The sequence below is a fragment of the Ixodes scapularis genome, unplaced genomic scaffold (assembly GCF_016920785.2).
Source record: "Ixodes scapularis isolate PalLabHiFi unplaced genomic scaffold, ASM1692078v2 PGA_scaffold3__209_contigs__length_174095766, whole genome shotgun sequence".
Classification (NCBI taxonomy): domain Eukaryota; kingdom Metazoa; phylum Arthropoda; class Arachnida; order Ixodida; family Ixodidae; genus Ixodes; species Ixodes scapularis.
Window position 1 is genome coordinate 67,916,185 of NW_024609868.1, and position 17,242 is coordinate 67,933,426.

The window sequence follows — 17,242 nt, forward strand, 5'->3', positions numbered from 1 at the left end:
AGGCAAAAAAAACAGAAAGCTATAAAGCTTCCTGGTAATCACTGCTGGGTAATCACTGCTGGTAATCACTGCTCGTAATCACTGCTCGGTAAGTTTCTAGGTTGTGTTCGTGCATTAAAGATTGACTCTGTGCATGCACAGCATGAAAAAGATGTGTATGCCTCTTTTGAAGGAAAAGACTGGGTTAGACGCTTTGCAGCAGCCGGGCATGGACGCCGCCATAACTGACCTTCAGTTTTTGTTTCCTTTTATTTTGTTTATTTCACTTCATCATTACCATAGCAGGCCAGGTTATTGCCATATTAGATTCAACTGTGTCCTTTTCTAAAGCATCGGCCTTTGCAGAGGATCGTCAACTACCGTTTCAGTTGCTCGGCATCTCGGTAAGACAAGAGAAGGTCAGCAATGGCGGCTGTAATTTGGCATGTGTGTAAAGTGTCTATAGCAAATACAGCAGTTGGTACTCCCCACAGTATTCAATGCAGAATTCTTTGCTATTCAATAATCAAACAAAAAGCGTGCCAAGAACTTACTTGCCACTACAGCACAATCAAAGCAACAATTCCTTACTATTTGGTCTGAGCCAAAGGCAACCCTGAGCTGAAATCCAGGTTCAGGCACTTGGCAGTTGTAGAGAGATTCTAAAAACTGGCCCAGGAGACTAGACTGTAAAGAAAACAGAGAAAGCAAGCACTTTTTAGTGCCTGAAGTCAAACCGCATACCAGCGTTTCAGCAAAGGCTTTCAAACATCCCTATAAATAAGGTGGTTCAGAAAAGAATTAACTCTTTCCAGAAACAAACTGCCAGCCACAGTGGATATCAAGGATTGCCAAAAAAAACACATACTTACTAGCTAAATAGTGAACTAAAAGATACTACTAATTAACTTTTTTTCAATTAGTGAAAATAAACATATGGTTCAAATGAGAAACTTCCTAAGCATCTTCAAAAACCACTAAATCAACTCATTTTAGAAAGTATAAGGCAGGGGCAGCATTTTATGATATTAAGAAAAAACGCTCAATTTGGACACATTTCCAGGCGGCATTTTATCGGAGCGCCCTGCTCTCCAGTAGTCGAAGAACGAAGCCATCGCCTCGCCTCCCACAAACGATGGAGGAAAGTATGGTACATCTGTGTTTCGCATCTCAGCCACTGGCGAACAGGACTGCTGATGCAAAGATGTGCTCCGACAGGAAACAGAAACCTAGGAACGTACCCGAATTACTAAGCGTTTTTTTGAGAACGTCTTAGAATGCTGCCCCTGCCTTATATCTTACTAAAACGAGTTGATTTAGTTAACATCAATGATACTTAGCAAGTTTTTATTGGAACCATATATCTATTTTCACTAATTAAAAGGTTTATTATTCAGTTAATTAATGCTTTTTTTTTTTGCAATTCCTAATGTCCACAGAGGCTAAAAGTTTGTTTCTAAAAAGAGTTTTTTTTTTTTTTTTCCCTCACCTACATTCTTTTTAGTGATTTTTGAAAGCCTTTGCTGAAACCCTCTGTGTATATATTGGTAAAGAGGTCACGAAATGAATTTTTGGCTCGGATAAATTGGGATTTTATTAATCGCATATTGTTTAGTGTGCCAAAATAAATCTAGTACACGAGCATAGGAAGCTTAAAACCTGCTTTTAAGTGTGAAAACTTGAAAATGTAGCAGACTATTTCATACCTCCTTTCTATCGAAAGTTCTCTGCCTTTGCACTACAATGTATCCGTGGTGCCCAAGCATTTCAGCCAAACCCAGCTCACGCAGTAAACACGAGCACCGCGTAACTCAGAGGCATGCACTCGTCAACAACCAATCTGTCTATGAATATCTGAATTTGCGTCTGTGGCCATTAAGTGCCGTTACAGCACTTATCATCACTTGAGAATGACAAGTTCCATGGTATGCTTAAAAAGCACGGTGGAAGCTTGGAGTCATTGGGCGCGTTCAGTAGCGCCTCCCTTGCCTCCGAACGGAGTGCCTCGAGTTGGAGTCATCGGAGCGCCTACTGAACGGCAAAAAAACCCGCGGCTCCAAACCTGCTTCTACGCAACTTCCGCTTCCTCCCCTGTGCCAGACGGTCTCCGAATAAACTGGAAGCAGACGATGGCGAGCACGATCGCTTTTATTTGACGCCGGTATTGAAGAAGTCTTTGCAAGGTCGTTGAAGAAGAAGCGGGTGATTGTACACATCAGCGCTGCTGTTCGAAGCGATGCAACGCGATCGAGACCTTCGCTTGGCGGTGCAAAGGCAGCTGCTGTTATAAAAGCCGATAAAAAACGTCGTCAGCACACGCAAAATACAGAGCTCAGCGAATCTACCCCGCCGGTTGCGATACTTTCATACGGCCATAAGTTTCTTCTGCCCTTCGTAACGAACTTCCTATAAAATGTATTCGCATACACACGGGAAGTTCGGCCGCGCTCGGCGATCAAGGTTTTGTCGGCCGAAGCGAGCCTCAGCCAACGTGCACCCCGATTTAGCTACGCAAACAAAACATTAATAGGTATCATGCTCTGCGTGACTGTCCAACCGGCTTCCAAAGTCGCGTTCATACCCTGCCTTGCTCTGTTCAGCGCGGACAGGACTATCGTCGATATTCACCGAGTTCCCGTGCAACGGTGATCAAGACACGGCGTCAAATGAACGTTTGCGTTGTTTATTAGCACATTCAAACCAAACAAAATACGGTCCAATGCATTTTCCAAAAGAGCCTTACCTGAAAAAGATATTCGAACGCGTTATTCGTCTTACCTTGAGCACTTTTCATTAACAAAAGCGAGCAAACCGCGCACCCGCGATTGAACCGAAGCAACTTATCCCGCCATATTGTTTGTTTTTTCCTCTTTTAGCACCGGAAATCGTCACCAGTCAGGAAATTACGTCATTTTAGCTCCTTTGACTCTACGTGCACCGTCTCCGGACTCGGTGCTTCGGAGCTTGACTCCGATGCCCCGGAGTTACGTGCACCGGAAGTGACTTTTGGCCGTCCAGTGGAAGGAGTCAGTGACTCCTTGACTCCGGGGCCGCTACTGAACGCGCCCATTGCCTCCGGTGCCAAAGCATGTCACGACCACGTGATTTCTCATTTCACTTTTGAGTTGAGGATTAAGGCTAAGGAGGTAGAAGTTGACACATCATTTTGTGGTCCCATTAAGCAGCATAGACGACAGGACAAGCAATGACAGAAGGTAGAATGACTTATGAGGGCCGAACCGGCATTTGGGGCCTGGTGCAGGGCGGTCGAGCACACCACTGCCCTGCCATTGTCTTCAACTTCCTAACAGTATAGATAAAAAAAGTACTAAGGAATTTTATTGATCTATGAAGCAAAGAAAACAACCATTAGCACTCTACTCACCAACTCTTCACACTTTATATCAAACCAATGTCTATATGTGTACGTCATTGCATTGCTTGACCTTTTAATGGCCATTGCTGCAAGTGTACAGTGGCGGTGCATCGACTCTTTCTTTGTACTATTTCTTTGGAAACAAAACCCGACCACTGGGATACGTCTTTTGGGAAAGAAACATCCAGCCACGAAAGGGATAATGGCAGATACTTACATCTTTTTTGTTGGCCAATTCGGCAATTTGGTTGAGCACCTTGTAGAATGTTTCATGCCAGGGCAAGTAGCTAAAGCAGAGTTCAAACTTGGTTAACTTGTATCACTCACACAAGAGTAGTACCTAAGTCATGGCATACATGTACATACTATTAAAGGAATGCTACAATTAGCTCGCATTTCTAGGACTCCAACGATATAGAATCCAGAAATTATGGCAAGAAATGTTAATTGAATGGCCAAACTTCATTTGTTATCGTCATCTAGCAAGAGAAATGCACGCTCATACAATGCGCTGCCAATCGACGATCGCTAGGTTTTGCTGACGGACGTGTTCATGCTAATATGTGCGTCGAGCGGAACAATTCTCCTAGCAAGTGATGCATTGCCAAAGGGAGTGTAGATGTTTCAGAACCTCTGTCGCAACATCTCACCGATACGACCCGTGGTGCCCCTTAGTTGAAAATGAGAATGTAACTTTTAGAATTTTTCATATTTTCTTAACTATAGTCCACAGACCATACATGCCCAAGTGTTGAAATTTCTGCACAGTGCGGACAATCTACAAGAGGTACAAAAATTTGTTTTTCCAGGATCATTCATTATGACCAGACGTGACGACTTCCTGAATGACCGATCATGTTAACATTGATTTCTCTATGACGTGAGCTTCTTTGTGCACCAGTAAAGCAGACATTTTTCAAGGTGTATTGTTTAACACTTTCTTTTGCTTTTTATGTGCTGAATATGCACAGGGTGCAAAATATGCTATCTAAGAAAAACTTTTTTTTTTGCCAATTTTAGTTTTTGTGTTTTATACAATGGTAATACAGCTTGGAGCTTAAGAAGGAAATGAGAGTCTAAGCAACAGTGATTTCAGTACAGAGTAGTAAATGCTGCTTGAGGTCAAGGCATTGAGAGGTTTTTACCTGAGGAGAACAAAGCAAGTCTGGGAGTTGGGAGCATGACGACAGTAGCCAAAAGTCCACTTGCTGTCGATGCTCGTCAACACAAAGCTGAAGTGCTGAACCGCAGTGCTAGAGTTAAAAGAATGAAGCAATGTTTGACTCTGTTACATTCGAAATTAAAGAAAGAAAAGGCCCCATAATGCATTGCAGTAAACTGATATAGCGATCCCTGCAGCTTGTACTAATAAAAAAGAGCTTATAAACAAAATTATTTAGAAATGCATGCTACTTGGCATTTAACACACTTAGCAAATTTATCACAGTAGCAAGGTAATCGGATAACTAATAGAATTTAAAGATATACTACTGGAAGTTGAGAAAGAGTAAAGTGCTCCTTTTTTTTTTAAGTTACATTTTTGACATATAAAAAGTAAAAGCAAATGCACAAAATGTGAAGCAGGCAGCCCTAAACTCGGTATAGATGTGCTTAGCACAGGCAAAGTTGGCACAATATGTGGATCGTTTTTAAGAGAAACTTCCACAACAGACGGCTGTGGCCAGTTTTACCAGTGCTTCCAAGTGAAACGACAAAGCTTAAATGAGTAAAGGAGCATGGGTTTGACACCACTTTGGTAAACAGAAAAGCCATGTGCAAAGCACACAAGCATCTAAAAGCTGACACCGAGAGTTAACAATGTGCACACGGTTGTTTTTACTTTATGAAAGCCCTGCGAGTATCATCACCAATTTTTGATTGCTACGCTAAAAGTTGTGTGGAAGTATATTCAGGAATTTTAAATCTCTAGACAAGGTAAGCATGGTTTATAAACCATTAGGTTCTGATTCGTTTAGAAGTCAGGCATAGAAAAATCACAAAGTGTACTAATGACACATTGTATCAAGATCGTGATTTGTCGCTCTCCGTTGGGCACTGCCTCCATTCAAAACATGATGTGTGAACTGTTTTCATTTTTTCCACATTAGTTGGCTTAGTCTATTTAGTCGCTTTGATAAGTTTTATATTGCAACAATTATCCCTTGAATATGTCTACTCACCTAGAAAACTCGCATGGATAAGCAAACTCCGGCACAGACTTCAGAATCTCCTGCACAGGCAAAATTGGAAGCACGCATTAAACATCGGTGCCTTTGCATTTATTTTAAGGATTGCAACAAATGATGCAAAAAGAACGTACATCATTACTGTAGCTCTCTGGGAACTTTTGCAGGATCCACGCACCTAGAGAAAGTGGGACAATCGAAGTGAGTCACTGTTTTGAACACTCCCCAGCCGCTGGTGTCAAATGACTTATCCTGGGACCCGAGCAAAGGCTAAGGTAAGGAAACGAACAGATAAACAGAAACCATTCAGAACGGTCGTCTAAAACATAAAGGCAGAAACAAGAAACAATAAGAGCGTGAGAAAAACAATAGACGCAGGTAGTTTTGCACGATTACATCCAACCTTCTCAGATTGGTTATATGATCACAGTTACGTTTTCTTTATTTATTTTTTGAGCAGACGAAGAAACTTACTTTCGTTGCCGCTGCTCGGTATCACGACTTCGCAGAAGCACTCGATTATCGTGGATGGGCTTTCCCTGCAAAGAGTCAACATGCTGTGTCGCACCAACGCTGCGAAAGTGGGATTCCAAAACGGAGTAATTTGCCGAGCGGTTTCAATGACATGCTGTATGATGGGAGGATGCCGTGGGCGTCCCTTTACAGTCCCGAAGCGTGGCAGCGTCATACCACAATCTTCCCAGACAGTTACAAGCGCAGCGCGCGTCATGGGAACATCTAGACTGTGACAGATCAGTTCCCGGTTTGCAAGATCGCTGATCTAAATCAGAGCAAGAGAGGACTAAAAACAAAAACCAGAACGACTCTGACGACCACGACCGTTTCTAAGCGGCAAGTGACAAACTTTCTTCTTGTGCGTATACTGTGCTAAAAACTAAGAATACATCACTGACCGAGCAAGAAGATAACACACGAGAAAAGGAGTAGGTGGATCACGAAGTGCTCGACTTTCACAACTTTTTCCCACACTCCTCCTCCAGTAAGTGAAAGAGGGACACCCCACTGATTAAAAGCTTACCGTATTCTGGAGCCCATCCTTCGCGTCTGCTGCTTCGGATGCAGCGAGCCAAATTGTCAAGCTTAATGTTGCGCGGCCAAGGGCGTTATTTCATCGCGAGTTTCGAAGTCCAAGCTGCGAATCCTCAGCAGCGTCCGCCATGACGGCAGTGAACACCAGCTGATGCCTGGTAGCTAGAGTTTTATTTCTCTAATCAATAACTGTTCAAATAACATTTTATTAATTTTATGAAGTAATGTAATAAAATTAAATTACAAACACTTTGTTTTAATGCCTTAGACCACTTTTTAGGTGAATTTACCTAGTTGGTGTTGTCGAGAGTTACGCAAATAATCCAAGATGGCGGTGTGCTTGATTTTGTTATTGCGGTTATGACACGATACTTTCGTTTTGTGAGACGTCTCCGTGTGTAGTTGGATAGTGATCAAGACATGCCAGTGAGTTAGCAGTATAAATAACTTTAAAGCTTATTTAGTAAATAGTTTCGCTTATGAAAGTCAATCCACACCCTACCGTTGCAGCTAACGGCGTTATCTTTGTAGCTCCTCGACAGACAGGATGCTGACTTTGCGACAGAAACTCTTATTTCTGCCCGGTCAGACCAGTTACTTGTGGATTTGCAGTGACACTTTCTGGACGAACAAAGAAGAAGAGGCTTCGTTGAATCCTGGTCCAAAGAATGAGAAAGAGCGTCTACAAAAAGTGCAGGAGTACTTGCAATTGTTCGATCACCAAGACACTTCTCTTCGTCGTGGCAAGTGGACAGAGCTCGAGGACATGATTTACAGGGCACACAAAACAGCAGTAAAGGTACTCACGCACAACCGATTTATGGGGCAGTTTTAGCAAACCGTTTCCAACAGTTCGATACCTGGGCGTGTACTTCAAAGTATCGTGGTCAGAAAGCGTTTATTGAGCCATATGGCGGGAGATGGTGTATGGTTCTGAATGGCAGGCTTCTCGTAAAATAAACTGTATATAAAGTGTAGCGAATTTATTTGCCCTACTTATGTTGAAGCTATTTGCTTGTTTTGCCTCATTGAACATGGAAATTGGATGGCGAGAACCGTAAATAACAACTCTAGAATTTATTGTACTGTCTGATTGAACTATATGCCAGCATGCTCAATACATGCTTGCACTGACGCCACATTGTATGTTTTTAACCATCATGTAACAGAAAGAGAGGGAAGCTACTTTCGTAAGAATTTGGAGTGACAGGTTAATTTTCTATGATCTTCTGGGAGGATAATAGCGACGTCTGTACAAATCCAGGAGGCACAAAAGGGGATCCCCTCTTTTCTGGTGGTCATTGGAGCGCTCTGTGAATGACGTCACATGGAAGTCAGTAAGGTAATAGGTAAAGGGCATGGTGACGATAAAAGAAAAATTGTGTTCGAGTGCGGACTTCTGTTCAGATGCTAATCGGTCTTGTCGAGTAGAGATAAGCAGCGCTTTTCCAACCTACTTTTAAGGCGCATTCACACTGTGCAAAAGACGCACGTTGCAGTCGACGTCGACGTTGGCATTGTAAAATACGAAGCAGTCGCACAGGGCCACCCGACGGTGGCGTCTTCTAGTTTGTCGAGAGAACACAGAATTTTTTTATTTGTCTGCTTTGTACGATTGTTGTTGCCTTACCTTCGCGATGACATATGCGGTAAGAGACAACAGTCTTCACTGAATGGACAATGGCGATGATTGTTTATATGTTTACACTCCGGTTATATGCAGCATTGGCAAAAAGCACGGACTCGAGCGGGCAGCTTCAGAACGTGCTTTTTTGCCGCGTTTTTGTGCAAAGAAAGCACGGTGCTACGCTGGTGCGTCCATACCTTTAACACTGCACGCGGCTTGTGCGAGAGTGTTTTCGATGGAGAGCTGTTGTATTCCGTAGGGGTGGGTGCACACATAGACTGCACAACACATTGGCAATGATCACTCCCGCACAGTTGGAGGTCGGAACATCCCGCAAACTTCGGTGGCAGCTTTCGCGCAAACGATGAAGAGTAGTTTCACGGCGTGGTACACGCACATAAAACACTGCTCACAGTCAGATGTTCCAACCGGCTTACTTCTTTGCACGCTGAAATTCTTCCAGTGGCGTTTGGCGAGTGCACGAATCCCTCGACCCCTCTGCTTTTTCGCCTTCGTTGTGGGTTGAAAATAAAAACAGCAAAAACATGTCCTAAATGGAAAAGGGTGACACGTCCGGACGCTCGCTGATTGGCTCAAGTTCGCGCGTCTAGTTAAAAATTGGGTTCCGAGGCGTTGTCTCCCTGCATCGTCCTCCTCGGCACGCGACTTTTTTCAATACAAAAATAAGCAAAAAATTCACCCCCTAACGCGCGTCTTTCCGCTGTGTGAATGCGCCTTTAGGGCATCTTGCCAGATGCTGTGAAAATTCACTAACATGTTATTCGTGCTTTGACGTGGAGCTGTGAAAGCATTAAAGGGGCCCGCAACAACTTTTTGACTGGTTTTTAATTTGCACCGAACCTGAGCGCACTGAACATAGTAGCTTAATGAAACATTTCTTTTCTTGAATTTTGCCTTATTTTAAATGTTATTGGCAAATTAAAATTACAAAAACAAGCAAAAAATAACCTCCTTCGTGACGTCCTTGGTCGCTTGAGTGGCCGTGAACTAGAGGAGGGTAGTGAGCTCAGTGAGCGCTCACAGCTGCCTACTCCGTTTTGACGGCTCGAGAGGGTACCTCTAAAGCATGTGTTGGATAGGCTGTATGAAGCAGGCGGCCAGGGTGGCTTGCATTGCATTTGCTGCGTGATAAAAGATTAATTCGCCGTGACACTTTATTGGCCACTAACGACAGCAAACAAGGGGTAAAGATCAGTTCAGAACGGGAGCCACTTCACGCTGCCATACCTCTAAACGGCTAAATCGCCAGCCAAACGTGCGCCGGAGGCCTTCGGAACGCTCGGAACCGGTCAGATTTTCGAACCGGTATACGACCACAGCGCTGCCGCGTATGTCCGGGACCCTTCTACTCGCCACTTGTCGGTGCCTCATCCCACTAGCCCTTTCTAGTATGCTCCAATTTTCCGCTGCTTGGTGGCGGGTATGTAGACGGGTCAGTTCTTGTTTCCGTACATTATAAACTGCATTTGTTTCTTATCTAAAATACTGAATGAAAACTACTTTCATAAATAATTGAAATGGTTTGCTCCACTTATATTTTGTTTTTCGACTAAAAAAAAAGCTTTTAGCGGCTCTGACCAGTAGTAAGGCCAGGACCAAAGACCTCACATATCGTGCGCTTTCGGCACCGCGGGTTGCCCCCGTTTGTGGAGGAAGTTTCCGCGTCGTCCGGTTAAAATATGATGCACTGATATTTAGTTACTCTCTCCCTGCCCACTGGCTTGCCTGAATTCCAAGAGACTTGGAAACCATCAAAAAGTTAGACGCTTGAGTTGAGCTTGAGTTGTCGAAGTGGGGGGTTCAGCGTTTTACTTGTATAAAACTTAATAAAAAATGCACATTAATTAGCAGCCGGAACATGATGAATGGAAGTAGGTTAGAAAAAGCGCCCGACATATCTGGTCAATTTTCTTAACAATACATCGGACAAATTTTCTGAATTTTTTTTTAAATATGTCGGACGAATCCAGATTTCTTTGTAAAGGTACGTTGGATAGATCCATCCAATTTTTTCCAAGATGTGCATTAGACCATGCATTGGATGTATCCATCGATACCAAGATATGTCTGTTGGACCACACATTGGACGTATTCGTCGTTGGATGTATCCATTGCACATGTCCGTTAGATTCGTGGAATGCAAAGACAATGGCACACATTACATGTCCCAAGCGAGAGCGCAGCATCGCCTCTGTGTAATCCAGCTCTTGGTGCCAAATCTTACAATAATGCTGTGTCACATCAGATTTTTGTTCAAACTTGTACGAAAATCGTCCAACTGTCGAGTACACAGATACTGAAGACATTCTCAATGTTGGGCAGGGGCGAGGCGGCAAAGCTCTTCACTTTCTTGGGCAAGCGACTCAGTCAACACCATAGAAAAATTGTAACTACTTTCACGTCTTAACAGAAGTGACTTCACGGGTGTAAATATAATGTTGATATTTATTTTGACAGTGGAAATTGAAATAGTCAAATCGACAGATACGCCTGACTTAAAAAATTCACTGAAATATTCACCGGATCTGTATGACATACCTTTACTAAAGTTTCTAAAGTTTATTACTGCTTCAAATTATTTCGTGTTGAACATCTAAATGTTGCTTACATGTTTTCTTTGCCTCACATCTAAATCTGAAGGACACATCAGAGAGTCGGTGAGTACAAATCAGATCCGTCCGATGTACCTTTAATAAAATTCGCCCGATCCATCCGACCTGCCTTTAAGAAAACTGACCAGGTACATCTGGCATACCTTTGAGGCAGTATAGAAAAAGTGAATCTGGGTATAGACCACTTGCGAAAACGTGACAACTCTGCCACTGGCAATGGTGTGCGCACTCCGCATGGCAAAGGAATGTTTTTGCTTCTTCCTGCTGTCTCTGCATGAAGAAGCAGCATGGCAAATGCAAGTAACTGAGTTCTGTTTTCCATCACCGACTGGGAAAATAATTTTGCTAGCTAGCTAGCTAGGTATAAAATTTGAAATAAAACCTCTCATCATGATGTGTCTGCAAGTCATTTTCGGAACCCACAAAGCATATAGCCCACTAAACTTGAATAAAAAAAGATGTCCCTAAGGTGAACTTAATGCAGTGTTGTCCCAATATTGCATGGCAGCATGAAGTAACATAGTGTTAGTAGATGTTTCAGTAACAAAAGGCTTTCGAAAATTGCGCCTGCGGGGCGGAGTTTCTCGTTTTTGTTTTTCGTCTGGCATGTATAGTTCGTTAAAGAGCAGAAAACGTTCACAGGACATTTGCAAGTTTGACTGCTCATTTAGCCACGCCAACGAGATCTGTCTGTCAGTGAACACAAAACAACCATACAATGAAATAACAACATAGTGTATTAACCAACTATATGCAAAATCGGGAAGCTGGCCAGACGACAGCGGGTGCGCCGGGTGAATTCGACTTTTTTATCCGCACCAAAAGTATCTAACATCGGTAGTAAAGAAAGTACAAAGCAGTGTAATGCAACTCGTGAGGTTAGCCAAACGGTTGCGGCAGCAGACGGTCTGGTATGTGCATATACATACTACCTTGTGTCTGGATCTCTCAGTCTGTCCATACTGCGTGTAGACAAGGACACAGCAGTGTGTTGGCATCTTCACTCACACTCTGGAGTGCATAAATTGCCCTTAAAACAACAGATGAAGTGCCTAAAGTTCAATTGGTGCACAGCAAGGATGCGACCTGCTTTTTTTCACCATGGCACGCAGCAGCTGATGGCCTCGGTATTGCCATGGTTACCATGTCGAGAGACACTGTTGCTGGGTTTTCTGCAAGGGGTCTATTGAATGTACCTTTTGTTATTTAATATATTTGCTTTATTTTTCTTACAGAGTTCTCAAACATCTTACACAGATCCTGGTACAGGTTTCAAAGTATTCACTGGTCTCTTCCACTACCTGAGGGGTTACTGCTGTGGTTGTGGGTGTAGACATGTGAGTCATATCATTTGTTGCTTTTGAGTGAGTCTAGGTGTGCTCTTTTTGCTGCTGAGTCAATGTAGTATTTTAGTATTTTAGTCCCTGCATCAGGCACATAGCCAGGATTTTGCTTCGGGGGGGGGGGGGGGGGGGGCGGGTTGCCCATGACAAAATGCTGTATGAGGGGCAGGGGGAGAGGAGGTTCCAGCAAAATAGAAGATTTCAAGGGGAAAGAGGGGGGCCGCCCCCCCCCCCCCCCCTTCTGGCTACGTGCCTGCCCTGCATAGTTTAAGAGAGTACTGCTTGGGAGGAACAAACACTGAATAACGAGGAGTGTAAATATATATCACATCCTTTGTGTGTTTATCCTTAGCAGGGACCACAGTTGGTTAATTTTTGGTTACATCTGATGTGTTGGGTTCTTTGAACAGAGAAGCTGTGTGCATGTAACCAAGGCTTCAAACTGAGGAGGGTTGATATCATATGGAAGTAATCTCTTAGGTGTAGTTTTATTGCACATCCGAATTATTTTCCATTATGACCCCCTGCTCCTATCTTGGTGCTTTATTTGTAAAAGAATGTTAAAAATTAAGGTTGGATAACCTTTGCCCAGGCATTGATATAAGAGGCAGTGCACCATCTTTCTTTTTTGTTAGCCTGGAAATATGAGTGGAAGTGTGTCAAGCTGATTTCATTTTTCTAGGCTGGAGAATGTCTATCTGTTTGCCATTTTCTTCTCTTTTACCTCCTAGCATGTATGTGATATGTCCAGGAGACAGCTTGTGGGCATCTATCCGTCAAGTTGTAATGGCCGTAATTTCAAGCCCTTTGTATTTTTTTTTTTTCAAAATATGAATGCTCCTCAAAATTTATTGGTCACATATTTGAATGTGCTTTTGGGAATCAAGAACAGGGCATCAAGTGTCATCTTTGTAATCTTTCAAACATTGTAAACAGCTTCTTTTTTTCTTAGCTCAGTATCTGGCGAATTTGACTTAAGTTAGAGATTTGGAATATTTCATAAGTACTAAATTTCATGATACGAAAGATGTGAAAAAGCCTCAAGTCTCTTCTCAGGTTTTGGTATCGTTATATGAAAGGACAAAAGCGGATTGGCATTTGCGTTAGCTTCGTCCTGACTGCGGTGTCTTTGGGCACACATTTTGATGAAACGGTTAATGGACTGCAGAGTAGGGTTACCGTGTCTTGTAGCCAAGCACAAGAAATTTTAGGGTCCAAACTTATTGTCACTTTATGCCTGCAGTGACTGTGGTTACAAGCAAAACAAGGTAAATGAAAAAGTTCTAACTCAGTTTAGTACATTTTACTTTGTTAAACAGTCTACCTCCCACAGTGTATTTACTCTGCTACTGCAAACCAGTGCCTCTGAGTGCAGCCAATTTTCACTGTTCGCTGGTGATGCCTGATCTTCAGGATTGTATGACCCCATGTGACAAGGGTTCTTTGGCATTAACAGATGGAAGCTTGATTGTAGCAGTTATCGCTGAGAATGCAGGGAAGCATCTATACGCAATACGATCCTGCTGGTCTTTGACAGGAAATTTCAGTCAGGATGTGGAGCAATGTTCATGCAGGCATGTGGTGTGGCTCATCAGTTATTTTTTTATTGTCGAAACCAATGGACAGTGAAGTGCAATCCTCTGGATGTGTGTTTTCACACATTTATACTGATGCTGAATGAAGTTTGTTTCTGAAATGTTATGTTTGCTTTATTTGTTTGCATATTTGATTCATAAAATTCACAAAAAAAAAATTTTTTTTCACGAAAACAAGAGTACTTTTTGCTTCCTTCTTATTTCATCCCTAGTGGATGTAATTTTGCATGTTCACTGATGCCTATATATGTGCTGCCATTTTGCCTAACCTAAACACCTTGTTTGCTGTAGCAATACAGCTTTCCTCTGAGTTTCTTGATATTCAGATTTGGCATCAGAAGGGAATCAGTTAAAGAGGAGCTCCAGCCATTTCTTGTGCTACCCAATCTAAACATATTTTGGGAATACCCAGGCTCTACTCTTTCTGTCATGCTATTTGTTACCTTTCATTTCAAAATAACTATCGAGAAAATTGCAAATGAAGGCTATGCCAAAACCAGCATTCAAATTTTCTCGTGTTGTGTTCAGTCCAAGAAACAAGCTATATAGCATGTTTTTGTTTGTTTACATTTGACATCATCACCCTTTAAGATCATGCTGTGCCCTATATTGCAACATTTGACATTGCATTTTCGGTGTTGTCTGTAAAGCTTCTCAGCCTCTCGGACCAAATTTAGAAAATTCAGTAACTTTATGAAAACACATTGTTGTCACTTGTAATTTGGGTTACTAGTTCAGAAGTAGCCAATAATGTGTTCAGCCAATTTTGAGGAAGATCGGTGACTATCAATATTTCCTGAAGATCACATATACAGTCACCCAGTGCACAGTGCTTGACTCTAGGACTCTTCCGATTTTAACTTTCAGTGCCCCTATCAGCACGTGAATGCCAAAGACGAAGTGAGAGAGAAGATGGTGTTCAACTCTGCCTTCTATGTTCCAAGAGTGAAGAAACTATCGGAAGAATGAAAGTAGAAAATCAATTTTGCTGCATTCTGTTGAGTTTCTAAACTTTTTATGGAGAAATACTTTACGATTTTCGAAGCATGCGCTCCCCATTCGTATCTTCTCTAAAAGCTGCTTGTGAAAACTTGTGCCTTTGCATGGGGTTCCACTGCATTAGCATACATGCACAGAAATTTTAATTCGAAGGTACAGCTAGCCTTATGCTGTGTGACTTGAGCCATTCAAAACATTCAGTGCCACAAAACAAATACATAGAACCTTGCCTTTATTTGCCAACGAATGTTTTATTTGAATCGACACACTTTTACAATGTTAAGACTATGCCCGTTTGACACAATGTACAGAATGTTTTTCTTGTATATGCATTTCTGATAAACTACATGTCATATATACACATTGCATGTATAAAGTAGTAGGCATATCAAATGTAAAAACTACTTTGTACAGCTTTTGTTTGGTTAATTAAATGAAAGGTGAGGTCCAGCCCCATCTAGGTGAGTATAACATCAGTAAGTAAACTAGCATGACAGGTGTATAGGACCAGGGTGTCAGTTAATAAAGATTAGTAGAAAATGATTTCCAAGTGCTCTTAGAACAAACCAGGAACACTGAATCACTTTCCTGGTAGTGTTGAAAGTAAGCTATATGCCCCATGCACATGATGTCCAAAGAGTATCAAAGCAACCAAGCTTGTACGCCTAAAATGTACTAGTTGCCTGTAGTACCAGACTACACTCAAAACTTATTACTTTAGCTAATTTGAAGATATAGCTGCACCCATGTGCGGGAGCTCCCGTGCAAGTTTGCCAATTTCAATCCCTCTTTACTGTCTTCATTTGGCTTCAATAAAGCTGTTGTCAATAATGGGGTCTGATGAAGCTAACCTGAAATTGGAGCAGTACTTGGAATGCATGCTAACAAATAGCTGTCCAGCAGTTCAGTATAATTTGCATTATGGTCCACATAGCTCTGACAAAAAAGTGTCTATGTTCTGTTCATTATATACCAAGGTTGCAATCTACCTGGTGAAGACGGTAGATTGTACAATGTTGCTAACTAGACATTTGCAAGTGCTTGATGTTTACACTGGTAGGGCTATTCTTAATCATTCTGGTTCATTGTTCCTTTTGGCTAGCGCTCTGTTCACTGAGATTAGTTTGCACAAATAATAATAATCTTTACATATAAGGAATGACTTTGTTACACTGATTAAAATTCATACATGATTGATCGATGAGTGTGCTTATATGCAGTAATGAAACAGGAGACAGCACATACCTTTCAAGCATTACTAAACATTTTTGTATATTGATAACTATTCTATTCGGATGGGAGTGCACATATGTAAAATAGGTGCCAATGTAGAAAGATCCCATCTATTGATGCCTGAATGTTGAGCATGTTGGTTAACAGGTACATAAACTAAAGAAATATATGGTTAATGTCCGTATATTGTTTTGCTTCTGCAGGTCGTGTCACATGGGATGACGTTTCTTTAACATTGAATTGGATTCCCAAACTTTTACAGTGCAGTGTGCCATGAATGTTACTACAGGTTTTGGGCTGGAGTTTTAGGTTATTCTGTATCCAAGGTATCTAGTAGACCTTACATTGTACATGCGCTCGTGAAAGCTGTCATTGGAAAAACGCATTATGTTCTTGATGCGCTAGAGTGAGTAGCCATGTTTGCCAAAAACTTGGCAAAGTTTGAACGAAGTCCTGAACACTAAAGATGACTTTTAGAATCACTGTCGTTCTTGGTGATGCTGCAAGATCCGTTTCTCTTGCGGTGTTCTGGCATGGTGACCACTTCCACAGGCACTGGAATATTTCCATTCTGTGAGTTCTCGGCACACTTGGAGTCTTGAGATGATGACGCCAATTTTTTGTTTCCTACAAAGAGGAGTTTTTCGAGGTTCCCCACAGGTGCCTCGAACGCAAGGAACAACAAAAATGCGCAGATGTATGACATCATGAACGCAAACATGTAATCTTGAATCTGAAAGAGAAGGAAGCAAGAAAGCGTAAGTAAGGATCGACTGCCTGATGGTAGAGGAGCGCACAATCTTTTACATTATATTATGGGTGAAAATTTAAATATTCAAACTTTCGGATTCTTTAATCGGGCGTTTATCGAGTGTGCTTATGTATTAAATAAGCCCTTTCGAGCATGTCTTAGATATGTTTCATATAAATGTTCATTCCTTAGTGTACAACGCTGCCGAAGCTGCTGGCGCAAGCCTGTTTTATAGATTCAGCGTTTGATTGACACTCACTCTCGTGTAAACGAAACATTAAATGACACCACGGTCTCGTCCCTATAGCCGACAAGATTGTGCACTATACTTCGTTTCAGCTTCGGTCCAGACGCAGCCGATGCTACAAGCGCACGCATGTGGCCCAGAACAGTGCTTGCACTGCACGAGCGCGCGTGCTTGGCAGGGATGCTGAAAGCCCGGAGCTCGCGCTTGTAGCTTTGGCTGCGTC

General features: G+C 42.2%; 2 protein-coding genes across 4 annotated transcripts in view; one reads left to right on the plus strand and one right to left on the minus strand.

Annotated features, from left to right (window-relative positions):
- Positions 1–6,748, minus strand: part of LOC8033476 (DENN domain-containing protein 1A) — a 40,546-nt gene extending 33,798 nt beyond the window's left edge. Inside the window, exons 1-7 of the mRNA XM_029987299.4 lie at positions 6,581–6,748; positions 6,016–6,080; positions 5,676–5,719; positions 5,536–5,585; positions 4,501–4,608; positions 3,573–3,642; positions 571–666 (exon numbers count right to left, since the gene is read on the minus strand). Of these exons, the coding sequence (XP_029843159.3) occupies positions 571–666; positions 3,573–3,642; positions 4,501–4,608; positions 5,536–5,585; positions 5,676–5,719; positions 6,016–6,080; positions 6,581–6,597 (450 nt within the window). The 5' untranslated portion in view covers positions 6,598–6,748. The remainder of the gene's footprint in view (positions 1–570; positions 667–3,572; positions 3,643–4,500; positions 4,609–5,535; positions 5,586–5,675; positions 5,720–6,015; positions 6,081–6,580) is intronic.
- A 145-nt stretch (positions 6,749–6,893) lies between these two features.
- LOC8033473 lies at positions 6,894–16,500 on the plus strand. 3 transcript variants are annotated; one of them, XM_029987297.4, is made up of 4 exons: positions 6,913–7,017; positions 7,102–7,390; positions 12,087–12,188; positions 14,657–16,500. In XM_029987297.4, exons 2-4 carry the CDS (start codon positions 7,139–7,141, stop codon positions 14,756–14,758), a joined length of 456 nt encoding a protein of 151 aa, XP_029843157.2. In that variant the 5' UTR covers positions 6,913–7,017; positions 7,102–7,138; the 3' UTR covers positions 14,759–16,500. The 3 variants fall into 3 exon arrangements, with proteins under 3 accessions (XP_042148412.1, XP_029843157.2, XP_029843158.2); XM_029987298.4 differs by having other exon boundaries at positions 7,123–7,390; XM_042292478.1 differs by having other exon boundaries at positions 6,894–7,390.
- The last annotated feature ends 742 nt before the right edge of the window (positions 16,501–17,242 follow it).